Source organism: Erinaceus europaeus, chromosome 12, assembly GCF_950295315.1.
Source record: "Erinaceus europaeus chromosome 12, mEriEur2.1, whole genome shotgun sequence".
Classification (NCBI taxonomy): Eukaryota; Metazoa; Chordata; class Mammalia; order Eulipotyphla; family Erinaceidae; genus Erinaceus; species Erinaceus europaeus.
In genome coordinates this window covers 86,564,115-86,590,931 of record NC_080173.1, presented here as the reverse complement: position 1 = coordinate 86,590,931, position 26,817 = coordinate 86,564,115, and the positions used below count along the sequence as shown (strand labels likewise).

The following is a 26,817-nucleotide window of genomic DNA, read 5'->3' as shown; positions in this document are numbered from 1 at the left end:
TTCAAAGAGTGACCCAAGGCACCGTGTGCGGGAGGCAGTCCTGGAGGGCTGCGCGGGGGTGAAGTCCAGACCACTCCGCTACGTTTTCCAGAGTAATTTTCAGGCAGGAGTCGGAGCTCGCGGGTGCCCAGAAGAGAACTTCTTAGACCGGCTCAGAGTGGTTGGTCTCGGGACACAGCAGCAGGTCGCTTCTACCAGGAGTCACGGCCTTAGGGCTGCCGGAAGCCTGAGACGACCTCTAAAGGTGTCCGCAATCAGTGCTGCACGTCGGCTCGTTGGTCTAGGGGTATGATTCTCGCTTCGGGTGCGAGAGGTCCCGGGTTCAAATCCCGGACGAGCCCGTCCCTAGTTTTTGTCACTTAGCCAAGTTCTGTCATTCAGACGATGCAAAACCTGCCCCAAAGCATAAGCAGCATCAACTAAGACGCTTGGAAGCACGCTGGGTTCTGATTTTATGTGAACACTCCATTGACGAAAAGAAACTTAAGAGTGCGCCGTCCTTCCTGTTCTGAACGCGAGCTCAGGCGCGTCTGGACCTCGGCGAGAGATTCACTTTTCTCTCTTTCTCTCTTTCTCCTCCTTCTTGGTGCCTGTCTACACCGCCAGGTCCAGGTTTCCTTTTGATCGATGCCCAGAGACGTGTAACTGTGGGTAACAGTGACATAGGGTGGGACCTACCAGGGGGAGCGTTGGGGGGAGTCAGGAGCTCTCAGAAATGCGGAGGTTGTCTGTCTCTCTCTGTGTGCTTTCTCATTTTCCCCCCTTTCTGAGGACTCGCACACACCTGGGGTCTATTTACAAAGTGCATACATTTTTTATTAACGTTTGGCAAACGATCGGAAAGAGAACCCTAAAGAACCTCTCGGTTGGGACCTAGAACTACTAGAGAAATGAAATGAAGGGTTTGGGAACGACCTGCCCCAGCTCAGTCCTCGTTAGTATAGTGGTGAGTATCCCCGCCTGTCACGCGGGAGACCGGGGTTCGATTCCCCGACGGGGAGAAGCAGCAAATTTTTAGTTACTAACTAAAACTAATTTTGAACTGATTTCAGTATAGAACTTATTATTATTATTATTATTATTTTAAGAGAAGAAGGAAAAGGAAAACCAGAAACGACAAATTCGACTCTAGAATTTGTCTTGAATTTCAAGTTCATGTTTTACCTCAAGTAATTCGCATTATAAATGTGTGGCTAAACTCAGGCGATAAGTTTATCAGACGCGTGGATGAGAATTCACACAGAAAGGGACACAAAGACTACGAGATGACACACACCGTGTAACCCTGCGGCAGTTTGACCTCCTTGACCAAATAGGTGAGTTTCTAGGTTCATCTTGAAATTAAACAGGCAATTTCAAGTCACTCACCCCGCGCCCCACCTTGACGGGGTGGGTTTTTGTTTTGTTCGTTCGTTTTGGGGTTTTGTTTGTCCCTTTGTCCTCTTGTTCCCACCCCTGTCATCCGGAGTTAATGGATTTTATCCAGGGTTGGGACATGGGGTCCTTTACCCTCCCAAGTCCCAAACACCTCGGAAAGGATGCGGGGGAGCGGGGCCCACGTGGACGAGAACAGAGAACTGGACTCCGGGAAAGACGCTGCGGCGGCTACGAGCCGCGTGGATACGAGCCGCGGACCAGCCGCGGACCGAGAAGAACCGCGCGGCAAGGACCACGCAGCATTCACTGACAGCGCGTGGTCGCAGGCGGGACCGAGTTTCGGGGCTACAGGGCAGACACGTGGCAAGAAGTAAAAAAAACAACCTGCGTTGGCCGGGAATCGAACCCGGGTCAACTGCTTGGAAGGCAGCTATGCTCACCACTATACCACCAACGCTCCTTGCGGATTGCGTTCTCAGGTTTCCTGATGTATGTAGTTTTGCGGGGGGTTGCAGTTCTGCAATTTGGTTCTGGTTGAATAGGGGCCCGGAAAAAAAAAAAAAAAAAGAGAATAAAGCAAACAAAGAGGTTAAAGTTGAGATTATAATCTCTGGCATTTATGGGGTGCGCACAGGTGAGCTTACTTCCGTCATCACCAATGCGCTCCAATCAATCCGTAAAAAGACTAGATTATACCCACTCTACAGATAAGGAAATCGAGGTTCAGAGAAACTAAGTAAAAGGGTTTTCTGGTCGCTGTCAGAGCTGAAATTAAATCTAAGAATTGACTTAGAGGGCCCTGACTGCAATGACATCGTGATGTCTCTATCGCCCCTAAAAGTGTGTCCCAAACACATATAAAACCGGTGAAAACTTGAAGCGTAAACCAAGTGTGGCTTTGCACTGTTTGTGCAGAGAAAGGTGAATTCCTAAAAGCCCGGGCTTTACCAAAACTACCAGAAGCGTTGATACAAAGCCCTAAGGGAGGAGCCTCCAGATAGAGCCCGCCCCATGTTGCTGATGGTACATCTGTTCACCAGGGCTGTCTAGAGGCGAGGCCGTGGAGGCCTCGTGGCGCAACGGTAGCGCGTCTGACTCCAGATCAGAAGGTTGCGTGTTCAAATCACGTCGGGGTCATATAATATTACTAATTTTCGGTACCTCTATAGATTTACCCTGAGACATTGCAACAATATAACAGAAAACTACTAGTTTGTCTTTAGTTTTTTTCTCCAAGTCCCAATTTTCTAAAATACAAATTTGGGAATTTCTGTTTTTATGTTCCTGTTTCTGTGAAATCAACCAATTAATCCTTTAATTGGTTCAATTAATTAACCTTGATACAGAAATTTTTCATAAATAGCTGTGATTCTTGGCTATAAATTATATTTGGAGCCATACATATTTTTATTGGGGAAAATGTAGCGGTAGTCAATAATCTCAAGGTAACAAAGGTAATTTTTTATTAGTGATTTAATATTGATTTACAAAATTATAAGATAACAGGGGCATACTTCCACACTGATCCTACCATCTGAGTTACCATTGCCTCCACTGGAAACTGCAGTAGTTCTCCCAAGTCACAGATAATGGCTTAACTATTTCTATAAATATATATATATATTCTCCCACCCCCGTAGCCCATGGTCCTATCTTCTCTTTCTTTCTAAGTCACACACTAATTGCTACTTCCGAGTGTCTTTACTTATTTCTTCTTCTCTCTCAGAGTCCTGATAGAACAGGGGGTTTCGAGCCCTCTAGCCTCTACCCCTAACCCCCCAGGGGGTATGGAACAAAATTCTTTTTGGGGTGCAGAAGGTGGGAGTTCTGACTTCTGTAATTGCTTCTCCATTGGATATGGACATTGACAGGTCCATTCAAATCCCCAGAACAATGATAATTTAAATTGCTATCATATCACTTTTGCTTTTTGGCAATTTAATTAATTAATTTAATTTAATGAATTATACTTCATTATTTTCACTTATTGTTGCAATAGGAAAATAAATCAGGGAGTCAGACAGTAGCGCAGCGGGTTAAATGCATGTGACAAAGCGCAAGGATCTACCACAACTTGAGACGCTGGCTCCCCACCTGCAGGAGAGTCACTTCACAATCAGTGAAGCAGGTCTGCAGGTGTCTCTCTTTCTATCCCCCTCTCTGTCTTCCCCTCCTTTCTCCATTTTTCTCTGTCCTACCCAACAATGACCACATCAGTAATGACAACAATAATAACTACAGCAATAAAACAACAAGGGCAACAAAAGGGGGTAAATAAATAATTTTTTTAAAAAAAGGAAAATAATTCATGTTCCTTATAATTACAATTTTCCATTTTATGCAAAAATAATGACACATATAATTATACCTTTAAGATGTTTAATATGATGGTTTGATGTTTATATACCGTGAAATGATTACAGTAGATTTCACTAATACACATTTTGTATTGCTATAACAACAAAAAAGAAAATAGTTTTTCTCTTTGTGATGAAAATTGTTATAATTTACTCTTTCTATCATTTTTCTAGGGGGTTGGGTGGTAGTGCATTGGGTGAAGTGCACATAGTACAAAGCACAAAGACTGTCATCAAGGATCCTGGTTCAAGGCTCCAGCTCCCCTGGGGTTGCTTCACCTTTTCAGGTGTCTTTCTGTCTTTCTCCCTATCTCCCCTTCCCTCTGGATTTCTGATTGTCTCTATCAAATAAAGACAATAATTTTTCTATAGATTATAAAGCAGTGCTAACTATAGTATCATAGTATAGTTATGTCCTGGTATTTATTTATCTTTATAATTATTATTATTAGATAGAGACAGAGAAATTTAGGGGGAGAGAAAGAGAAGGAAAGAGACAAAGACATCTGCAGCCCTGTGTTACCACTCATGAAGCTTTCCTCTTGCAGGCAGGGACCAGGAGCTTGAACCTGGGCCCTTTAACACTAACATTTGAACTTAACCAGGTGCATCACCACCTGACCCCACTTATCCATCTTTTATCTTTTTTTTTTTTCCTCCAGGGTTATCACTGGGGCCGGGTGCCTGCACTACGATCCACTGCTCCTGTAGCCTTGTCTTTCACATATTTCACTTAATATAATGCCTTCTAGGTCCATCCATATTGTCCCATATTGTAGGATTTTTCTTTTGTTATGATTACATAAGATTTTCCTACACATGTGGTGTGTGTGTGTGTGTGTGTGTGTGTGTGTGTGTGTGTGTGTAAATGTCCACTGATGAACACAGGTGTGCAGATCCTTTATCACATTCATGTTTTTAATTTCCCAGTAGTGGAATTACTATAATAGATGGTACTGGATCATGCGTAGCCTCCATATTGTTTCCATAGTGACTGTGCCAATTTACAGTCCCATCAACACACATACAGAAGTTACCCGTATATATGCAATGCTGGTGATGGAACTCAGGGCCTCATGCTTGAGTGTCCAACATTCAACTTCCCAGGACACCACTTGGGAACTAGCACAGTCGATTAAACTTGGATTCCAGCATGACATTCTAAATTTAATCCCAGATATAGCTTGTGCTAGAGTGATGCTCTGGCTCTGTCTCTTCCTCTCTCATTAATGAATAAATAAACATACTTTAAATAAATAAATAAGTAGGTCAGAGCAGCACTTTGACAGCTATGGGGTCAGCATCAAGCTGGGATCTCATATTTGTATCTCCAGAGCTCTTCTGCTGAAGAGCTTATTGTTCACTACTTATTGTTAATCTCTTACTGCTCCTAGTTTACAAATTAATTTTTTTCATAGACATGTGGGCACAGGAAAAATAAAACTGATATATTTGTTTATTTAAAATAAAGATAAAGAAGGCAGAGAGTGCTCCAAGAGATGGTGCAGTGGGGAAAGCACTGGATTCTCAAGCATGAAGTCAGTCTGATCCCTGGTGGCACATGTCTGGTTTTTTCTCCTTTCTCTCTCTCCTCCTATCTTTCTCATTATTTAAAAAAAAAAAAAAAAAAAAAAAGACCTCAAAGAGAAGGCCATCAACCACAGTACACTGAAGGTTTCTTCCTTTTCTTTCTTTCTCTTATCCAGGTAAATTAAACTTTATTGAAAACAAAACATGTTACTGCATAAAAGAGAGAGAGAGAAGGGGACTCACTCACAGGCTTGACTGTCACATGGTAGTCCCAGAAAGAGAGCTCTTTCTTTCTTTTTTAAAATAATTATTATTTATAAAAAAGATAGGAGGAGAGAGTAAAAGAGCCACAAATCACTCTGGTACATGTGCTGCCAGGGATTGAACCCAGAACCTTACAGCTGAAAGTCAAAACCTTTACTACAAAAACTCTACTATACCACCTCCCAGATGATGGACTAAATTAGCTTTTGCCAACACAATGGAAGCCAGGTTTGAACCTGGTTTGTACACATGGCAAAGCAGTGTACTATCCAAGTGAGCTATCCCACTAATCCTACCAGTATATTTAATTTGGAGCTAGACCACCACCCAATACCATGCACCAAAATTAATTCAAAATGGATCAAATATATGAATATTAGACATGAAACTATAAAATACATAGAAGAATACATTGGTGAGGGACCAGGTGGTGGTGCACCTGGTTGAGCACACATGTTACAGTACACAAAGGCCCTTTGACTGAATAAAGAAGTTGTGGGCCATGTACTCAACAGAATATTAATCAGAAAAAAAGAAGAAGGAGGAGGAGGGGGGGGAAGGAGGAGAAGGAGAAGGAGAAGAAGAAGGAGAAGAGGGAAAGAAAGATATTGTGTCCTCTTGGAGAAAGTGGATGGAATTGGAGATTATGTTGATTATGCTTAATGAAGCAAGTAAGGAGGTAAAGGACACCTACATAATGGTTTCACTCATATATAGAATATAGAGATTTGAGTATATAAATGTGAAAAAACAAAATGTCAACCTGTATCTAAGACAGTGGGAGAACTATAGTGGTTATCTGTGGGGGTGGGGATGGGGATACAGACCTCTGGTGATGGGAGTGGCAAAAAAAAAAAAACATGTCTGGCAGTATCTGTGGCTTCAGTCATTTACTGGGGTCTTGGAACCTGTCAAACCCAGCTAAGGAGCAACTATTACATCTACGTTAATATTTTTAAAATATTTATTTATTTATTTATCTATTTATTTATTCCTTTTGGTTGCCCCTGTTGTAGTTATTATTGTTGTTATTGTTGGATAGGACAGAGAGAAATGGAGAGAGGAGGGGAAGACAGAGAGGGGGAGAGAAAGATAGACACCTGCAGACCTGCTTCACCGCCTGTGAAGCGACTCCCTTGCAGGTGGGGAGCCGGGGGCTCTAACTGGGATCCTTATGTGGTCCTTGTGCTTTGCACTACCTGCGCTTAACCCGCTGCTCTACCACCCGACTCTTTTTTTTTTTTTTTTAACCAGAGCACTGCTTATGGTGGTATAAGAGATTAAACCTGGGGTTTTGGTGTCTCAAGCCATGAGAGTCTCTTTGTATAGCCATTATGCTAAGTACCCCCACCCTTAACATCTAAAAGGTAGCATTTATTTATTTTTTAATTTAATGCATTGGTGGCATATTAGTATTTTGCTTATTCATTTGTTTATATATTTATTTACTTACTTAACCTGAACATTGCACTGCCCTGGTATATGATGGTGTCTGGTATTGAACCTTGCACCAAGGAGTCTCACAAGAAAATCCGTCACATATCCATTATGCTATCTCTCCAGACCTTAAAGATAGCATTTAACTTCCGCTGGGAACAGGGTAGTTTAACAAAGGTGTTGGTATAATTTGGTTCTTCATTTGGAAGAAAAATCTACACATTACTTCATATATACACAAAGATAAATTCCAAATGTATTAAATGTTTACATTTTTTAAATGGGGGGGGACTGGACAGTATAACAGTTATGCAAACGACCTTCATGCCTGGTGCTCTGAGCTCCAGATTTTTCTCCCTCTCTAAGGAGAACTCAGAAGAACTCCTACTCCCTAGCCATACAGTAAGGGCTCCATCTAACACCCCATGAGACCTGGCTAGTTTCTGCTTGGAGATTTGAGGTCCTATAGACGGCAATTCTAAGGCTTTCCCGTTAAGCTGTTAAGCTCCAAAGTATGGAGCCCAGAAGTTTGCTAGCAATTCCAGTCTGGTCATTTGCTCAGTTTATTTATAGCCACTTTGAATCTGCTAGCCTATGAGAACCCCTGAGAGAGCTGAGCCTATTTGTCACAAACAAATGACACCTGGGGGCTGGGAAGATAGCACAATTAAAAAAAGATATTTATTTACTTATTCCCTTTTGTTGCCCTTGTTGTTTTATTGTTGTAGGTATTGTTGTTGTTGTTGTTGTTGGATTGGACAGAGAGAAATGGAGAGAGAAGGGGAAGACAGAGACGGGGAGAGAAAGATAGACACCTGCCGACCTGCTTCACTGCCTGTGAAGCGACCCCCCTGCAGGTGAGGAGCTGGAGGCTCAAACCCAGATCCTTATGTGGGTCCTTGCGCTTTGCGCCACGTACACCGATAGCACAATTTTTATGAAAAGCCTTCATGTTAGAGGCTCCTATAAGTCCCAGGTTCAATCCCCAGCTCCACCATAAACTTCTCAGCAGAGAGCTGGAAAATTAGAATAAAATAATAACAATAGGGGCCGGTGGTGGCGCACCTAGTTAAGCACATATGTTACACCGCGCAAGAACCCGGGTTCAAGCCCCACCTACAGGGGGAAAGCTTTGCGAGTGGTGAAGCAGGGCTGCAGGTGTCTTTGTCTCTCTCCCTCTCTATCTCCACCTTCCTTCTTGATTTCTGGTTGTCTCTATCCAATAAATAAATGAAGATCTAAAATAATAATAACAATAACAACAATAATAATAATAGCGTGATCCGGGAGGTGGCGCAGTGGATAAAGCACTGAATCCTCAAGCATGAGATCTAGAGTTCAATCCCTAGCAGCACATGTACCCGAGTGATGTCTGGTTCTTTCTCTCTCCTCCTGTCTTTCTCATTAATAAATAAATAAAATATTTTTTTAAATAGTAATAATAATAGGGGACCGGGTGATGGCGCACCTGGTTGAGCACAAGTTAGAGCGCACAGGCTCTGGCTCCCGGCCCCCACCTGGATGGGGAAAGCTTCACGAGTGGAAAACAGGGCTGCAGGTATCTCTCTGTTTCTCTCCCTATCTCTCCTTTCCTCTCAGCATCTGGCTATCTCTACCCAAGAGGTAAAATAAAGATTATTAAAAATTTAAGAAAATAAAAAATATATAACATTCAAATAATAATAATAATAATAGTATTAGTAGGGGCCAGGTGGTGGCGCATCTGTTTAAGCTCATACATTACAGTGAGCAAGGACCTAGGTTCAAGCCCCTGGTCCTCACCTGCAAGGGCTATTATTGACTGTTTCTTTCTCTCCTCTCAATTTCTCTCTGTCTCTATCCAACAATAAATTTAAATGTTGATAATATTAATAATACGTATTACTGATAATACTACATTATAAAGAATTTGTTAATAATAATAATAGTAAAATTTGATTCTGGGATCAGGAAAATTTACCCAATCCCACCTCTCCCATTGGGCCTCGGGGACTGCGTCTTGGAACGCCCAGCCAATGAGAAGTGCACTTGGGAAAAGCGCTCGACCAATGGGGTCAGGGCGGGAGATTTGAAAGCCGGGACGCGGCGAGCAGGCTCAATCGTTTGGTAGCGGCTGGGAGGTGGCCTCCGCCGAAGGTTCCAGGTGAGCAGACCTTTCGCTGTCCTTGCGCCGGGAGAGGGCAGGTGACCAGCTAAACCGGAAATCCGTTGGGCAGGACCGCGCGCGCTTCACCGGGGCTTGTGGGCGCCGGAGGGTGGCGAGAGGGTCCCGAAAAGGGTGGAGCCGAAGCAGAGCCGGGACGCGCGGAGCACCCTGCGCGCCTTGTTGCAGCTGGCTTGTCTGACTGCTTCCGTTCTCCACTCCTGGCAAGCGCTTCCGACTAGATCAGTCCGACCCGTCCCTCCCCTCTTTTTTTTTTTTTTTTCCTGCTTCTTACAGTTCTGTTTCCCTTCTCTGTCCAGTTTTTCTCTCCCTTCCCCTGTAAGGATGACTCAGAAGGAGAACGCCTACCCCTGGCCCTACGGCCGGCAGACGGTAAGGGCTTCCCCATTTCCCATCCTCCATCCCCACCTCCCTGGCTAGTTCCTGCTGAGAGGTTTGAGGTCCTACAGATGGCGATTCTCAGGCTTCCCCGTTAAGATCTGAAGTATGGGCCCCAGAAGTTTGCTGGCAGGTCGGCCTGGTCAGTTCCTCAGTTTGTTGCCACTTTGAATCTGCTAGTCTATAAGGACCCCTGAGAGAGCTGAGCCTATTTGTCACAAACAAATAACACCTGGGGGGCTGGGAAGATAGCATTATGGCTATGCAACAACAACAACAACAACAACAAAAAAAGCGTTTCATGCTTGAGACTCCATAGGTCCCAGGTTCAATCCCTAACACCACCATAAACCAGAGGAGCAGTGCTCTGGCATCAAAACAAAAATGACACGTGGCCTGATCAGAAAAGAAAACACAAGTAGAACCTGAAATGGAATTGGCGTATTGCACCAAAGTAAAAGACTCTGGGGTGGGTGGGTGGGGAGAATACAGGTCCATGAAGGATGATAAATGACATAGTGGGGGTTGTATTGTTAAATGGGAAACTGGGGAATGTTATGCATGTACAAACTATTGTATTCACTGTTGAATGTAAAACATTAATTCCCCAATAAAGAAATACATTTTTAAAAAAATGACACCTGGGGTTGAGGAGGCAGAGAGGGTCTAGCCTTCAGATTGATGCTCAACCTTTGTCCTGGGGGAAGGGTAGGTGGGGGGGAGAATAGAGAGGACCTACAAATAGGCTTTGGAAGGATTTAGACAAATTTAGTAATTTAAAAACGGCAAGACAGGTACAAATTAATACATATTTTACTTTAATTAGGTCTATTTAGCCATCAAGATAGATTTATTTTCCAGCTTTCATTGAAGCATTTGCCCTCTGATTGGAAGCACGGTCTTTATTATATATTAAATCCCACGTGCATCTGGGTCAAATTCTGGACTCTATTTTCTCTGCTTGCTTATTTGTAAATTACACTGTCTGGAAAATTTGAATTGCTTATTTGTAATGAGTTTTTAGGGGGTCGCAGATGCTTTCTTCCTCTCTTGACTAAAGAGAAGGAACGGGGCCAGCAGTGGCGCACCTGGTTTAAGTGCACAAGGACCCAGCCTCAAGCCCCTGGTCCCCACGAGTGGTGAAGCAGTGCTGCAGGTGTCTCTCTGCTTCTCCTATCTCCCTCTCCCTGCTCAACTTCTCTATATAAATAAATTTTTATTTATTTATTTATTTATTTTTCCTCCAGGGTTACTGCTGGGGCTCCATGCCTGCACCACAAATCCACTGCTCCTGGAGGCTATTTTTTTCCCTTTTGTTGCCCTTGTTTTATTGTTGTTGGGTAGGATAGAGAGAAATGGAGAGAGGAGGGGAAGACAGAGAGGGGGAGAGAAAGACAGACACCTGCAGACCTGCTTCACCGCCTGTGAAGCAACCCCCCTGTAGGTGGGGAGCCAGGGGGCTCCAACCAGGATCCTTGAACCGATCCTTGTGCTTCATGCCATCTGTGCTTAACCTGCTGCACTACCACCTGACCCCCCAAAAATATTTTAAGTGTGTGTGTGTGTATATATATATATATATATATATATATATATATGTTTTTTTTTAAAGGAAGACCTCTCAGAGGCAGTAGTACCCCTTATTGGTGGGGCTTGAATTTGCTTAGGTTTCCATCTTTCTTTTGTTCACCATCTCCTGCCCTCTTTGAGCAGTGAGTCTATCAAAAGTGTAGGTTTGAGGGGCCAGGTGTGGTGTACCAGGTTAAGTGCATATATTACAGTGCTTAATGACCCAGGTTCAAGTCCCCGGTCCCCACTTGCAGAGAGGATGTGTCACAAGTGGTGAAACAAAATAATTAGCTTAAAAAAAAAAGTAGGTTTGAAAGAGAAAGGCTTGTCCTTTCTGCATCAGTCACTTCAAAAAGACAGTTCTTTAAGGGCCCAATGGTAGCACACCTGGTTTGATCACACATGTTACAGTGCACAAGGACCCCTGTTCAAGCCCCTGCTCTCCACCTGCAGGGGGAAAGCTTTGTGAGTGATGAAACAGGCCGGCAGCTGTCTCTCTCCCTACCACTGTCTCACTTCTCAATTTCTGGCTGTTTCTGTCTGTCTCAGAGTCCACAAGCAAAGCCACTACTCCAGCCTGACCGTGTAGCTGTTTCTATCAAATAAATAAAGACAATTGAAAAAGAAAGTTATATTATTCTGAGGAGTTAAAAGAAGTGGTTCAGAACTTCTTTTAACATCAGTGTAGTCCTCACGGTCTGTATAGCCTGTTATTGTTGAAAGAGGTAAATACTGGTTCTTTGCTACAATCGTCAAAGACCTTATCTAAATTTTCAGAGACTAGGTTTTTGGAAACTCCTTGAAAGGTGGATGTTCCTTCTTTACCCCACTACTGCCCTCTGGGACGGGGGCTGGGTGAAGAAATGTGGTATGATAGACAGGACTAGAGAGACAGCTTCATGCCTGAGTATGTGGTACAGGACATTCTTGGCTCCTTCCTTGACTCAGTCTGACTTAATGTTGTTTACTAAGAACTCATTTTACTATGGGGCAACAAGCAGAATTTTGGTTTGGGATTGAGTAGCAAAATTGTGGTCTCAGTGTTCCTATTTGATTCCAGGGTTAAGTGGGTGGGTGCTTCCATAGCAAGTGCTGGAATGCTGCTTTCGGCAGATTCCAACCCCATCACTGGGACAAAGGCACCTTCAGTAGAGCCCACCCCCTCTTTCTCAGACTCAGTCCAGCCTGAACACACTGCCCCAGAGAGTCATCCGGAAGGAACCTGCCACCCCATCTGCTCTTGTCCTTATGAACCGTGCCAATGCCCAGCCCACAGGTAACTGGGGCACTGGGGAGAGGACTGGCTTGTGGGGACTTGAGCTCTGGGGAGACCACAGGATTGGAAATGTGGGGCCAGGTAGTGGCACACCTGGTTGAAAGCACACATTACAGTGTGTAAGAGCCCAGGTTCCAACTCCTGGTCCCTACCTGTAGGGGGAAAGTTTCACAAGTTGGGAAACAATGTTGCAGGTCTCTCTCTCTCTCTCTCTCTCTCTCTCTCTCTCTCCCTCCTCTCACTCTCTCTTTTTGTACCCACCGGTGTTTTTTTTTTTTTTTTCCTTTGGGGGGGTGATCTGGGAGATGGCATAGTGGATAGAGCATTGGACTCTCAAGCATGAGGTCCTGAGTTCAATCCCTGACAGCACATGTACCAGAGTGATAGCTGGTTCTTTCTCCTCCTATCTTAATTTTAAAAAATAAGTTTGTGTGCTCGCTTTGGCAGCACATATGCTAAAACTGGAATGATACAGAGAAGATTAGTAGGGCCCCTGTGCATGGATGACACACAAATTTGTGAAATGTTCCATACTTAAATAAGTTTTAGGGTGGAGGGAGGGAATGTGTGTGTATGTATGGGGCGGGGGGCGTATCTCTACTTACCTGCTCTCTCCTTAGCTGTCCCTGGCCAGAAGGTGATGGAGAACAGCAGTGGGACATCCAACCGCTTAATGTAAGTGCCCAAACCTTGAGGTAGAACAGTGATACAGTGAGGGAGAGGGGGAGAGGGCAGTAGACTGAAAGGGCAGAAGTAGGGATGTTGGGCTGAAGAAGTAGAAGCGAGCAAATGCCTCAGAGCACTAACTGAATGGCACCCATTTTCTCCTCAGACGGTCCTTTACAATCAATGACTTTGAGATTGGGCGTCCTCTGGGCAAAGGCAAGTTTGGAAATGTGTACTTGGCTCGGGAGAAGAAGAGCCAGTTCATCGTGGCGCTCAAGGTCCTCTTCAAGTCTCAAATAGAGAAGGAAGGTGTGGAGCATCAGCTGCGCAGGGAGATCGAAATCCAGGCCCACCTGCAGTACGCGTCACCGCCCTCAGAGCCAAAACCCTCTGTTCCTTCCCTCTAGCTCCTCTGTTCCTTCCCTCTAGCTCCTCTTTTCTTTTTCTTGATCCTCTTTCTTGATGTGTGAGAGAAAGAAAACAACCAGAGCATCACTCTGGGTATTGAACTTGGGACTGTGCCATGTCTCAGGCCACCCTTCAGCACAAGGAATCCACTGCTCCTGTTGGTCATTCTTCAGTCGTTTGTGTTGTTTGATAAAGACAGAGAGAAATAGAGTGGGGGGAGAGGGGAAGAGAAAGACACCTCCAGTCCTGCTACACTGCTCATGAAGCTTTCCCCCTGCAGATGGGAACTGGGGACTCAAACCGGATTCCTGGTGCGTGGTAACCTGTGTGCTTTATCAGTTATGCCACTGTCCGGCTTCTATACTTCCTCTTCTACCCTTACCACATTCCGATTGTTTGTTCTGCAGCTGCAGCCACTTAACCCCAGTAAGCTGTCAAGTCTGAAATCCAGAGACCAGCCTCCTGTCTCCCTTTGCTGCTGCCAGTCCTGATATCTCCAATCTTGATCCAAGTCTGACTCTAGTTCATATTGTTGGGCACCTGTCAGTCTTCCTATTTCTTCATGCCAAGATGCAGCCTGAAGCCTCCTCTGTCTCTTCTCCAGGCATCCCAATATCTTACGTCTCTACAACTATTTCTATGACCGGCAAAGGATCTACTTGATTCTGGAGTATGCCCCCCGGGGGGAGCTCTACAAGGAACTTCAGAGGTGTCGCACTTTTGATGAGCAGCGAACAGCCACGGTCTGGGCTGGGCTAGTGGGCACCTGGGGCACCGGTGGGAGGAGGCGGCAGTGGGGGACTGGAGGTCTGTCCTTGTCTTGATTGCCTTTCATTGGTCCCTCTAGATCATGGAGGAGCTGGCGGATGCTCTGATGTACTGCCATGGGAAGAAGGTGATCCACAGGGACATAAAGCCAGAGAATCTGCTCTTGGGGCTCCAAGGAGAGCTGAAGATCGCCGATTTTGGCTGGTCTGTGCATGCACCCTCCTTGAGGTACAGCTGGCCAGGACGCTGGCCCTGAGTGTGAAGTGGGGCCATCCAAAATCACACTACTCCTAAGTCTTGTTACCCTGAGACGTTTGGGTTTGTCCTTATGTAAATACAAACGCGGCGATATCTTTACAAAAGTTGGAGGCTTACCGTTTGATTGCCCAGGTTTCTTAATTTATTGGAACCTTCTCTTACAGCACTGAGAATATTCCCCAAGCTTTTTTTTTTTTTTTCCCAGACGGGGGGAGGAGAAGGAGCGGAAGGTGATCCTCAGGGTCTCAGTGCTCCAGGTCGATTTAATATATAGGTGTCGAGAGACGGAGGTAGAGTGAGAGGGCAATACACCGCAGCACTGAAGTGTCTTCTAGCGGCTAGCTTGGACAAGCACATTGAGCTAACTCACCGGCTTTCCTCCCGCAACTTTTTCTTTCCTTCCTTCCTTTTTCCTTTATCTTCTTTTTAAGTTTTACTTATTTAATAATAGAGGAATAGGAGGAGAGAAATAAATCCCATGCACTGCCAGGGATTAAACTTGGGACCTCACACTTGAAAGCCCAACAACACTTCATTCACGGCGCCGCCTCTCAGACCACATTTGTTTTTTTATATATATTTATTTTCCCCTTTTGTTGCCTTTTTGTTGTTGTTGTTGTTGTAGTTATTGATGTTGTTGTTGTTGGATAGGACAGAGAGAAATGGAGAGAGGAGGGGAAGACAGAGAAGGGGAGAGAAAGACAGACACCTGGAGACCTGCTTCACCGTTTGCTAAGCGACTCTTGTAGGTGGAGAGCCGGGGCTCAAACCGGGATCCTTACACTGGTCCTTGTGCTTTGCGCCACATGTGCTATAACCCGCTGCGCTACCGCCCAACCCCCTTGTTTTGGATTTTTAAAGTCAGTCAGTTTAGACAGAGTGAGTAAAGACACCACAGCAACAAAGTTCCCTTCAATGTAGTGGGAATCAGGTTCAAATCTGTGTTGTGTACATGGCAAAGGAGCGTACTGGCCAAGTGAGCTATTTTGCCAGCCTCCACATCATTTTTTTCTTAGCATTTTACTTATTTAGCCCCTTCCCCGTCTCTTTTTTTATTTTTGTTTTGATTATATTTATTGGATAGTAACAGCCAGAAATCGAGAGGGTAGTGGGGAAACAGAGAGGAAGAGAAGCAGAGAGACACCTGCAACACTGCTTCACCACTTGCAAAGCTTTCCCCCTGCAGGTGAAGACTGGAGGTTTGAACCTGGGTCCTTGCACATTGTGACAGGTGCGCTCAACCAGATGCGCCGCTGCCTGGCCCCTTCCCCATCACTTTTTTTTTCCCTTTTCTTTTTCCTTCATTTTTTTTCTCTTATTTTTTTTCTTTCCTCTTACTCCTCTTCTTCTCTCCTCCTCCCCCATCACTTTTTTTTTCTTTTGCTTCCAGGGTTATTGCTGAGGCTTGGTGCCAGCACTATGAATCCACAACTCCTGGAGGCTATTTTTCCCATTTTGTTGCCCTTGTTGTGGTTGTTAATTATTGTTATTGTTATAGCTGTTGCTGTTGTTGGATAGGACAGAGAAAAATCTAAAGAGGAGGGGAAGATAGGGGAGAGAAAGATACCTGCAGACCTGTCACCGCTTGCAAAGTGACCCCCCCTGCAGTTGGGGAGCCCGGGGGGATCCTTACACAAGTCCTTGCCCTTTGCTCCATGTGCACTTAAACCGCTGCACTAGCGCCAAGCCCCCCCCCCCCCCCCCCGCATCACTTTTAGTGGCTTCCTGGTGTTGTATAGTCGAGTGCTAACTTTATTCGATTTATCTAGGTAGGATATGCTTGATGGACATTTGAACATTGCCTTCATGTGTGATTACTTTAAAATCTGTCCCACAGCAGGAAGAGGCTGGAGCAGTGTGGGATGCTACCTCATCTTCACCCCACTGCTACTGAAAGGCTTTGTAGAGCTTCCCTTCTTTTTTTTCCCTCCAGGGTTATTGCTGGGCTTGGTGCCTGCACCATGAATCCACCGCTCCTGGAGGCCATTTTCCCCCCTTTTTGTTGCCCTTGTTGTTGTAGCCTCGTTGTGGTTATTATCATTGCCATTGTTGATGTTGTTCATTGTTGGATAGGACAGGGAGAAATGGAGAGAGGAGGGGAAGACAGAGGGGGAGATAAAGACAGACACCTGCAGACCTGCTTCACCGCCTGTGAAGGTGGGGAGCCGGGGGCTCGAACCAGGATCCTTATGCGGGTCCCTGCACTTTGTGCCAGCCACGTGCGCTTAACCCACTGCGCCACCGCCCAAACCCCCAGAGCTTCCCTTCTGCACCCTGTGTCCCCTCAGCTCTCTCAGCCAGCAGGAAAGGAGAGACCAGCCAAAGTATCTGAATTCTCCGTCCATTCCCTTCACTTCACCAGGAGGAAGACGATGTGTGGCACCCTGGACTACCTGCCCCCAGAGATGATTGAGGGCCGCACACATAATGAGAAAGTGGACCTGTGGTGCATTGGAGTACTCTGCTATGAACTGCTGGTGGGAAACCCGCCGTTTGAGAGTGCTTCACACAATGAGACATACAGGCGCATAGTTAAGGTGGGTCGGGCCAGGTGTCTAGCCGAGAGGTGGGAGGCTGGGAGCTGTAGGAACCTGCATAGCTCTCCATATAGAATAGATAGTAGTGGGCCGGGTGATGGGGACAGTAGAGCACACATGTTACAATGTGTAAGGACCCAGGCTTAAGTTTCCCTAGTCCCTACCTGCAGGGAGAAAGTTATGCAAGTGGTGAAGCTGTGCTACAGGTGTCTCTCTCCCCCTAACCTCTTGATTTCTGGCAATAAATAAAGATGATAAGGAAATAAAGAACAGACAATAGAAAACAGAAACAGGCAGAATGAAACTAACGGGGTCCTTTTCCTTGCTCAACTACAGGTAGACCTGAAGTTTCCCCCTTCTGTACCTGCGGGAGCCCAGGACCTCATCTCCAAGCTGCTCAAGCATAACCCCTCTGAAAGACTGCCCCTGGCCCAGGTCTCAACCCACCCTTGGGTCCTGGCCCACTCTCAGAGGGTGCTGCCTCCCTCTGCTGCTAAATCTGCCCCCTGAATTTGCCCTGTTGTTGACTTATCTGTTTGTATGCCTCTGTATGTGTGTTAGAAGTTGTCCCTGGCCTGCGGTTCCTTATCTGTCGTCTACCTCCTTTTATTTAATAAAGGCTGAAGCTTTTTGTACTGCTGAGTGTAGGTGTTTACAGGTAGAGACTGCTATGGAGGAAGTCATCTCAGTGGAAAGAGGCTGGGTCTGTGCCCCATGAAGATGGTAAAACATCACTGCTTCTGAAAGCATCCACCTGCTCAGCTCTCAGTCACTTCCTTTTCTTTTATTGTATTTCCCCCCCTTTTCATTGTCTTTCCTTTCCCTCTCTGTCAAGGCCATGCTGCTGCTACACTTATATCAGTACTGGGGGCCGGGCAGTAGCATAGCAGGTTAAGCGTACATGGCGCAAAGCTCAAGGACCGCGGTAAGGATCCAGATTTGAACCCTTGGCTCCCCACCTGCCGGAGGGCCGCTTCACAAGCAGTGAAGCAGGTCTGTAGGTGTCTGTCTTCTCCCTCCTCTCTCAATTTCTCTGTTCTATCCAATAGCAGTAACAACAGGGGCAACAAAATGGGAAAAATGGCCTCCAGGAGCAGTAGATTTGTAGTGCAGGCACTGAGCTCCAGCGATAACCCTTGAGGTATATATCTGTGCCTACCATATCGTTTATTATTTTTTAAAATTTCTTTATTGGGGAATTAATGTTTCATATTCAACAGTAAATACAATAGTTTGTACATGTATAACTTTCCCTAGTTTCCCAGATAACAATACAACCCCCACTAGGTCCTCTGTCATCCTTCTTAGACCTGTATTGTCCCCACCCACCCACCCCAGGGTCATTTACTTTGGTGCGATACACCAATTCCAGTTTAGGTTCTACTTGTGTTTTTTTTTTTTTTTTTTCCCCCCCGATCTTGTTTTTCAACTTCTCTCTCTTTTTTTTCACCAGAGCACTGCTCATCTCTGGCTTATAGTGGTTCAGGGGATTGAACCTGGGACTTTGGAGCCTCAGGCATAAGAGTCTCTTTGCATAACCATTATGCTATCTACCCCCAGTCCTCTCTTACTCTCTTAACCAGAGCACTGCAAACCAGCAAAATAGCTTACTTGGATAGTGCACTACTTTGCCGGGTACACCACCCAGATTAGAGCCTGGCCCCAACCACATTGAGGCTGGTGTTGTCCCTCCCTATCTAGGTTTCCCCCTTCTCTTCCCTCCTCTCCTCTTCTCTTCCCTTCTCTTCTCTTCTCTCCCTCTCCCACTCACTGACTCTAAATAAATAGATAAATATAAAATAAACCAGACCACCACCTCTGGTTTATGATGATGCAGCAGATTGAACCTGGGTCTTTGGGGGCTCAGCCTGAAAGTCTGCTGCATTACCAGTGGCTCTGTTTCCCCAGCCCTCTGTCCACCGTCTCTTATGTCACACTCTCAATTTTTTTTTTTTTGCCTCCAGGGTTATTGCTAGTGCTCAGCCTAGTGAATAGCAACTCCTGGTGGCCATTTTTTTCCATTTTATTGGATATGACAGAGAAATTGAGGCAGGGGAGAGATAGAGAGGGAGAGAGACACCTGCAGACCTGCTTCACCACTTGTGAAGCGTCTGCCTCCCCCCCTCAGATGGGGAGCCAGGGGCTTAAACCTGGAACCTTGCATGGGTCCTTGTGCTTAGTACTATGTGCACTTAACCAGGTGCACCACCACCCAGACCCCTCAATTCTCTGATCTCTATTTACAGTCTTTTCCTTCTTAGTTCAGCCCCTGCTCACCTAAGAGCAATGGGACATTGCTGTACCCTGGAAATTGTCATTTGTTTTATTGCCTTGGTCAGAATCTTACAGGAGTGAGTGGAAGGACTGGTGGGGTCTTATACCTGACCTAAGGTTACACTAAGTATGAAGTTTATGTTATGCCCAGAGGTTCGAGTCCTGATCTCAGGCAAAGAAGACCAGAGTCACATGCAATAGCAAGAGCCTTTATTAGCAAGCTTAAGCTTGGGCTGCTGACACCCTTCCAAGCAAGGGGAGAGTCTGCGACCCCGATCATTTTTCATCCCACCTTTTTATAGTTATCACAGGGTGGGTACAGGTGGAAATATTTACAAAGAACAGTTGGTTTTTGGTTAACGGCTGTTCTCAATATTTGGAGCTTTTCTCTAACCTTACAGTTTATACTTACTGGTTAAATACAATCAATTACCCTTTTCTTTTTCTTTTTTTTTTTTTTTTAACCAGAGCACTGCTCAGCTCTGGCTTGTGGTGTAGGGGAACTTTGAAGCCTTAGGCACGACAGTCTCTTTGCATAACCATTATGCTATCTACCCCCAACCCTAGCCTCATTTAAAAAAATTATTTATAAAATAAAAAATATCAAGACCATACGAGGGGTACAATTCCCACTACCAGAGCTCTGTATTCCATCCCCTCCCTTGAAAGCTTTCCTTTTTTTAATTTAATTTAATTTAATTTTTTTACCAAAGCACTGTTCAGTTCTGCCTTATGGTGGTACAGGGGATTGAACCTGGGACTTTGGAGCCTCAGGCATGAGAGTCTCTTTGCAAAACCATTATGCTATCTACCCCTGCCCTGAAAGCTTTCCTATTCTTTATCTCTCTGGGAGCATGGACCCAGGATCATTATAGGGTGCAGAAGGTGGAATATCTGGCTTCTATGATTGCTTCTCTGCTGAACATGGACATTGGCAAGCTGATCCATACTCGCAGCCTGTTTCTATCTTTCCCTAGTGGGGCAGAGTGTTTCAGAGAGGTGGGATTCCAGGGCACATTGGTGAAGTTATCTGCTCAGGGAAGTCAGTCTGGCATCATGGTAGCATCTGCAATTGGTGTCTGAAAAAACATTAAGATATAAAGAAGAACAAATTGTTTAGTAATCAGGAACCTAAAGGCAAAAATATAGCAGGTGAGATTTGGGGTCTCCATGTTGGGAAAGCTATACTCTACTGTAGGTCTATTCTAAGGGGCCCATGACTTTACTGATTTTTGCCTGAGCCCGACAGCTAACATGCAGGTTTTCTCTGGGGAGATAATATCAGAGTTAGAAACAGGACCAGAAAGCTGGATCAGGGAAGAGAATAGCTCCCAAATGTGGGAAAAGTGTATAAATCCATGGTCCAGGAGGTGGCACAGTGGATAAAGCACCAACTCAAGCATGAAATCCTTAGTTCAATCCCTGGCAGCACATGTACCAGACATCAGTCTGGTTCTTTCTCTCTTCCTATCTTACTCATGAATAAATAGAGGGCGTGGTAGAGCAGTGGGTTAAGCGCACATGGCGCTAAGTGCAAGGACCTGAGTAAGGGTCCCGGTTCAAGCCCCTGGCTCCCCACCTGCAGAAGAGTCGCTTCACAAGCCGTGAAGCAGGTCTGCAGGTGTCTATCTTTCTCTCCCCCTCTCTGTCTTCCCCTCCTCTCTCCATTTCTCTGTCCTATCTAACGACATCAATAGCAACAACAATAATAACTACAACAATAATTAAAAAACCAACAAGGGCAACAAAAGGGGAAATACATTTTTTAAAAAAGTATATATTTTTTAAAAGTATATAAATCCCATTAACTGTAAACCCTATCGATTTGATCTAGGGCCCATATTCAGTGTAGAACCCTGTGTAATCTCTGCATCCCTGTAGGTCTGAGCTCGCATTCTGTGGTTTTAGTTAGGAACATTCTAGGCTGCACTCATTTCCAGACCCATCTTCCTTGAGTGGTACAGTACTTTGGTCCAACCTCCCTTCAAAAAAATGGGGCAGTCCCTACCATTGTTTTTCTGTTTTGCCTCCAGGGTTATTGCTGGAACTTGGTGCCTGCACTAGAATCCACTACCTCTGGAGGTCGTTTTTCCCATTTTGTTGCCCTTGTTGTTGTTGGATGGATGGATAGGACAGAGAGAATTCAAGAGAGGAGGGGAAGAGAAATATAGACATCTGCAGACGAGCATCACTGCCAGTGAAGCGACTCCCTGCAGGTGGGGAGCTGGGGCTTGAATTGGAATCCTTACAGCTGTCCTTGTGCTTTGCACCATGTGCTGCTACTACCCAGCCCCTACTGTTGTTGATCCACATTGAGGGCAAGGTCCTTAGAGGCCCACAAGTTTAGACTCATTTTATAGATAAGGAAACTGAGACAATGAATGATACAGACAACTGATAAATTTAGAAGCCCAAGTTTATATTATTTTATATTATCCAAAGTTTATATTATTTATTTGATAGAAACATAAATTGAGAAGGAAGGGGAAGAGAAAGGAAGTCACCTGCAGCACTGCTTTACCACTTGAAGCTTTCCCCCTGCAGAGGGACTGGAAGCTTGAACTCAGGTACTTGAGCATTGTGAACTTGTACGTTCAACCAGGTGCACCACTGCCCAGCCCCAAAGTTTATATTCTTAATACTTTTTTTTTTTTTCTCTTTTTTAAGTGATTTTTTTTTTTTTACCAGAGCACTGCTCAGCTCTGGCAGGTGGTGGTACAGGGGGTTGAACCTGGGACTTTAGAGCTTCACATATGAGTCTCTTTGCATAATCATTATGCTATCTACCCCTGCCCTCAAAGTTTATATTCTTTAACAGCATGTTACAATAGTATAATAATGTCTTTCATAGTAAACACATTTATTTTTATTGTTATATATTTTTTAAATTATCTCTATTGGATAGAGACAGCAAGAAATGGAGAGGAAGGTGGTGAAAGAGTGAGACAGGGAAACACCCGCAGCCCTGCTTCACTACTCCTGTTACAATGCACAAGGACCTGGGTTCAAGCTCCCAGGCCCTACCTGCAGAGAGAAAGCTTTGCAAGTGGTGAATCAGTACTGCAGGTGTGTGTCTCTCTCCCTATCTCCCCCCTTTCCTCTCGATTTCTGGCTGTCTCAAATAAATAAAGATAATGATAATAATAGTAATACTCTTACCCTTATAGAAATTATATAAGCAAGTAAGTAAATAATGCTAGATGTTGATAAGTGATGTAGGGAAATGCCAGAGAAAGATAATTGGAAAATGTCCTGGAAAGTGGCGGAAAGTTCAAACAGATTGCAAGGGAAGCCCTCATCCCAAAAGACAGCATTTGAATAAACCTAGAGGAGAAAAGTGAAGTAACAAAAACCACGCTGAAAATATTTCTTGGTAGATTCAGTCAAAAGGAGGAAACTGAGGTGGTCGTGTTTGTTCAAGAATAAGTGTAAATCTCTGAGGCTGGAGCCTATCTTGTTCTGTCAGGATCAGTAAAAAGACCAGAGTGGCCTCAGCAGTGAGGGGGGAGAGATTTAAATGGCACCAGGGTTGTGATCTTCATGTTAGGTTATTCATTTACTGACTATTTAATCTTGAAGCAAAATGACATGTCCTCCCCCAAGGGGATAAACTCTCAAACTTGAAGAGAGAAAGAGAACTGAATGTCAGTAACACAAAAGGACGCTTCACCATTCACAGTTCATCTGCTAAATCTGCTAGTCAAACGTGCTATAGACTAACCACTCAAGCACTTGCTGAGAATTCTGATTTCATCCAGTCTTGATCAACTAGGTTCGGTTCAACACGGACTGTCCAAGAAGGACCATGCCACGAATGTCTGCAGAAATCCGATCTGGTCCCTACTTGGTGCGTTTGCTAAGCAACAGCTGTGGGCGGGATAAACGCACCTGCTAAGAGTCTTGAGTCTCGCCCTCGCGGGACCCAAGTATTTCAGGATCTTCACTTTAAGATCTGCCCCCTCAACTTTTCGAAAGGACTGAGCCACCAGCGCAGTTGTCACCTCCTTCTTCCCGCCCCGCTGGCGGTCACGTGAATCCGGCTGGTCAATAACAGTGCTCTTCCCGGAACTTCCTGGTCGTCGCGACCAATCAAAGCATCCTTCCTGTCCGTACCATTGTCAGCTCGGAGCCAATCGCTGCCCCGCTACCAACGCCCCTTAAAGGAGCCGCCGAGGCCTTCAGGGCCCGGGCGAAGCAATTCCTCGGTCCCTGGCCCCAACTGCGGCATGGAGTCGTCCCGCGGGCCACCTGGGCCCGAGGCGGACCTTGTGACTTTGGAAGAGCAGCAAACCTCGATCTTAGGCTGCGGGCCGGGCCGAACGTCCTCTGAGGTGTCCCCAGGCCTCCGGGTGTCAGGGGAGGAAGAGAACGTTGGGGGCACGAGTCGTCTCCCCAGGGCGTCCCCGAAGACTTCGAGCTGCAGCAGCGCCCACCGAGCGGAGCGGGAGGCCGAGGACGGGCCGCGCCGGGGAGGATCGCTGTCTGGGGCGGGGAGCCGCCAGGGGGCTCCGGGTCCCGAGTACGACCCGCCTGGGTCCTCGCTGCGCAAAGACCCGGAGCCGACCGAAGATCTGCCCGTATCCGAGAGGGTCAGCCGTCGGGGGAGCCCCGGCGGCGGGGGAGCGGATGCCGACCGGGAGGAAGACGAGGAGGCGGCGGCGGCGGCCGGCAGGGCGGGCCGGTCGTTCTCCAGCCGCCTTCAGGACAGCCGCAGCCTGGACGGGCTGAGCGGGGCGTGCGGCAGCGCCGGGCCCGCGGGGGGCGGAGAGTCTGTCGCCGGGGGCGGGCGGCGCGCCACCATCTCCAGCCCCCTGGAACTCGAAGGCACCGTGAGCCGCCATGGCGACCTCACCCACTTCGTGGCTAATAATCTGCAACTCAAGATCCGTCTGAGCGCTGCCCCTCCACCTCCTGCCCCTGCCCCTGCCCCTGCCCCGCCCTGTCCAGCGCCCGCACCTACGCCCGCCATCCCCCCCATCGACCCCGACGTGCTGCGGGACCTGGAGCGGCTGAGTCGGGAGCTGGGCAGCAGGGTGGACCGTCTGCTGCGCGGGCTGGGTGGTGCCGTGCAGGAGTTGACAGCGTTGAGCGTGGGCTGCATCCAGACCTACCGCGACGCCGTGGACTCCCTCGGCGAAGCCGTGGACATGAGCATCAAGGGCATGTACACCCTGCTGGCGCGCTGCGAGGAACTGGAGCGAGCTCTGCAGCCCGTCCATGGGCTGGCGCGCCAAGTGCGGGATATCCGACGCACCCTGGAGGTGCTGGAGGCCCTGTGCAAATGAACCGGAGGGCAGGAGAGGCCTGGTTAATGCAGGCCAGGACCCAGAAGGATCCTAAGGACTCTGCAAGGAGCCCAGTTGGGGAACAGCCTGTATGTTGGAAGGTCTTCTAGCAATGTGTGGCAGGCCCCGTGCTCACTCCCAGGGGCACAGTGCGGACACATGTGGGGAAGTTCTAAAGTCTCTCCTGGTGGGAGGAGATGATACTCAGCTTCTGTTTAGTTGGCCATCTGTAGCTACCTTATTCTCCCCAACTTAATTCTCTAGCTAGAGCACCATCCTTGGGAAGCCAGGTCTCAGCTTGGGGGACATTATTGCCATTAGCGATCAAGAAGGAACAAAGGAGGTCCCAGCCCCCACTGTGGCCTTCCTGACTTTAGTCAGTTGCCACATCTCAGGTGCCAGGGGTTGTGGGAACTTGCGTGGTTCTTAGCCACACAACATGCAGACAAAATGCACATGGGCTGATGGATAAGCTGCTTCTGCCCTCTGAACCCCGCCCCTCACCCCTCACCCCTCACCCCCCCCCCCATACACATATTCACACCACCAACCCATTTCTTCTGTCAGAATAGGGTGGAGTTTGGAGGAATGCATTGTAAGGCAGAGGGGATGAGCTGGGAGGGGGGGTCTCATTGGTCTCAGGGTTCAGATAGAAGGATTGTTCCTGGTTTTAAAATCCACCTGTTGTGTTCTAATGAGTTTTGGCTTTCTGAGCTCTTGTGGAATTAAAGTGCTGCTGCTGCTGCTGCTGCTGCTGCTGCTGCTGCTGCTGCTGCTGCTGCTGCTAATTAAAGACTGTGTCTGTGTGGGGTTACAGGGATTGATAAACCAATGGAATGAGAATAAGGTGTTTTGTTTTTATCACGGAACCTCCAGGACTGGTGGGGTTGGGAATGCCAGATTATGAGGAAGAATATGGTTCTGACTCAGACACTGATCTGATGGAAATTGCAAGACACAGAAATGGGCTTAGAAATGCAGTAAAGGGGCCAAGTGGTGGCACACTTGGTTGAGCACACATGTTACAGTGCACAAGGACCCAGGTTCAAACCCCCAGTCCACACCTTCAGGGGGAAAGCTTTGCAAGTGGTGAAAGCAGGGCTGCAGGTGTCTGTCTCTGTCCCTCTCTGTCTATCACCCCTTTTCCTCCCTCGATTTCTGGCTGTCTCTATCCAATGAAGACAATATATATTTTGTAATCTAGTAAAAACGAAAAAGACTCCCGAAGAGGAGGGAAGGTGTGCTTTCTAGTCCTAAAGTAACAGGCCGGGCTGAGCAATTGGATATGACTCTGAAGGAACACTAGCAACTGTTATATCCATCCCTGACACCCCACTTAACCACATCCCAATGATCAAGGCCATATGTATGGTTTGATACTCTTCATTTTACAACACCAGGCAGCCTCCTTTATATAGTCAACATAGTTAATTTCAGGAGCCTCATATTATGACCAGGAGATTTAGAAACGAATTTTTTATTTTATTTTTATTTATTTACTACAGAGATATAAGGACACAGAGAAAGAGAACCAGAGAACATCACAGTGGTACATGTGCTGTGGGGGACTGAACTCAGCACCTCATGCTTAGTAGTCCAATGCTTCATCCACTGCGCCACCTCCTGGACCATGAAACAGTTTATTTATTTATTTTTTTAAAGAGGATAAAGGAAGAGAACAAGAAAGGAAAAGGAATAGAGTGCTCTTTTCATTAAACACACACACACTCCTATACACCTTTAAAATAGCTACAAATCTGGAAGTAACCAACACAACTTTTTGGTGGGTGCTCAATTATTTGTGATTTTTAAACGTCTACACAAGCCTTGCCCAGCAACATACGTGATTTTTCAGAACGGCTGAAATTAAACCGTACAAATGTAACAAAAAGAAAACTATGAATGGCCCGTACGGGGATCGAACCCGCGACCTTGGCGTTATTAGCACCACGCTCTAACCAACTGAGCTAACCGGCCAACTGATAGCAGTGCTCCTACGAAAGTCTTTATAATAAACATAAGCAATAAATCTGTGGGGACAGTTACAAATAGAATTATTTAGGAAAAAGTGAAAACAGAATTGAGGCGCTGGGGTCTCAAGGAAATAATAGTAAGGGCGGTGAAACAGCATAAGGTTTGTACAAAATGCTTTTGAGCCTGAGGCTCTGAAGTCATAGGTTCAGTCCCTGTACTACCAAAAACCAGAGCCATGCGGTACTCTACTAAAAAAAGAAAAAGGAAATAATATCAAAATTGAGAACCAGGAGAA

At 46.2% G+C, this 26,817-nt stretch overlaps 2 protein-coding genes and 6 non-coding genes across 12 annotated transcripts; 6 read left to right on the top strand and 2 right to left on the bottom strand.

Moving 5' to 3' along the window:
- Positions 1-269: 269 nt before the first annotated feature.
- On the top strand, positions 270-341 carry TRNAP-CGG (transfer RNA proline (anticodon CGG)). The gene has a single exon. It is a non-coding gene; the product is annotated as a tRNA-Pro (tRNA).
- Positions 342-929: 588 nt separating this feature from the next.
- Positions 930-1,001, top strand: TRNAD-GUC (transfer RNA aspartic acid (anticodon GUC)). The gene has a single exon. It is a non-coding gene; the product is annotated as a tRNA-Asp (tRNA).
- A 761-nt stretch (positions 1,002-1,762) lies between these two features.
- On the bottom strand, positions 1,763-1,834 carry TRNAG-UCC (transfer RNA glycine (anticodon UCC)). Its single transcript has one exon. It is a non-coding gene; the product is annotated as a tRNA-Gly (tRNA).
- Positions 1,835-2,442: 608 nt separating this feature from the next.
- TRNAW-CCA (transfer RNA tryptophan (anticodon CCA)) lies at positions 2,443-2,514 on the top strand. Its single transcript has one exon. It is a non-coding gene; the product is annotated as a tRNA-Trp (tRNA).
- Positions 2,515-9,059: 6,545 nt separating this feature from the next.
- On the top strand, positions 9,060-17,624 carry AURKB (aurora kinase B). Of its 5 annotated transcripts, XM_060204378.1 has the most exons (9): positions 9,060-9,108; positions 9,429-9,501; positions 12,250-12,352; positions 12,973-13,027; positions 13,185-13,376; positions 14,031-14,169; positions 14,274-14,422; positions 16,815-16,989; positions 17,326-17,624. In XM_060204378.1, exons 2-9 carry the CDS (start codon positions 9,454-9,456, stop codon positions 17,497-17,499), a joined length of 1,035 nt encoding a protein of 344 aa, XP_060060361.1. In that variant the 5' UTR covers positions 9,060-9,108; positions 9,429-9,453; the 3' UTR covers positions 17,500-17,624. The 5 variants fall into 5 exon arrangements, with proteins under 5 accessions (XP_060060361.1, XP_060060362.1, XP_060060364.1 ...); XM_060204379.1 differs by lacking the exon at positions 9,429-9,501 and having other exon boundaries at positions 9,086-9,108; XM_060204380.1 differs by lacking the exon at positions 9,060-9,108 and having other exon boundaries at positions 9,444-9,501; positions 12,190-12,352.
- Positions 12,784-12,890, top strand: LOC132542237 (U6 spliceosomal RNA). The gene has a single exon (XR_009553343.1). It is a non-coding gene; the product is annotated as a U6 spliceosomal RNA (small nuclear RNA).
- A 5,792-nt stretch (positions 17,625-23,416) lies between the features above and the next one.
- BORCS6 (BLOC-1 related complex subunit 6) lies at positions 23,417-25,293 on the top strand. The gene has a single exon (XM_007522434.3). The coding sequence runs from the start codon at positions 23,490-23,492 to the stop codon at positions 24,546-24,548; it is 1,059 nt and encodes a 352-aa protein (XP_007522496.1). The 5' UTR covers positions 23,417-23,489; the 3' UTR covers positions 24,549-25,293.
- Positions 25,294-26,451: 1,158 nt separating this feature from the next.
- TRNAI-AAU (transfer RNA isoleucine (anticodon AAU)) lies at positions 26,452-26,525 on the bottom strand. Its single transcript has one exon. It is a non-coding gene; the product is annotated as a tRNA-Ile (tRNA).
- Positions 26,526-26,817: the final 292 nt, after the last annotated feature.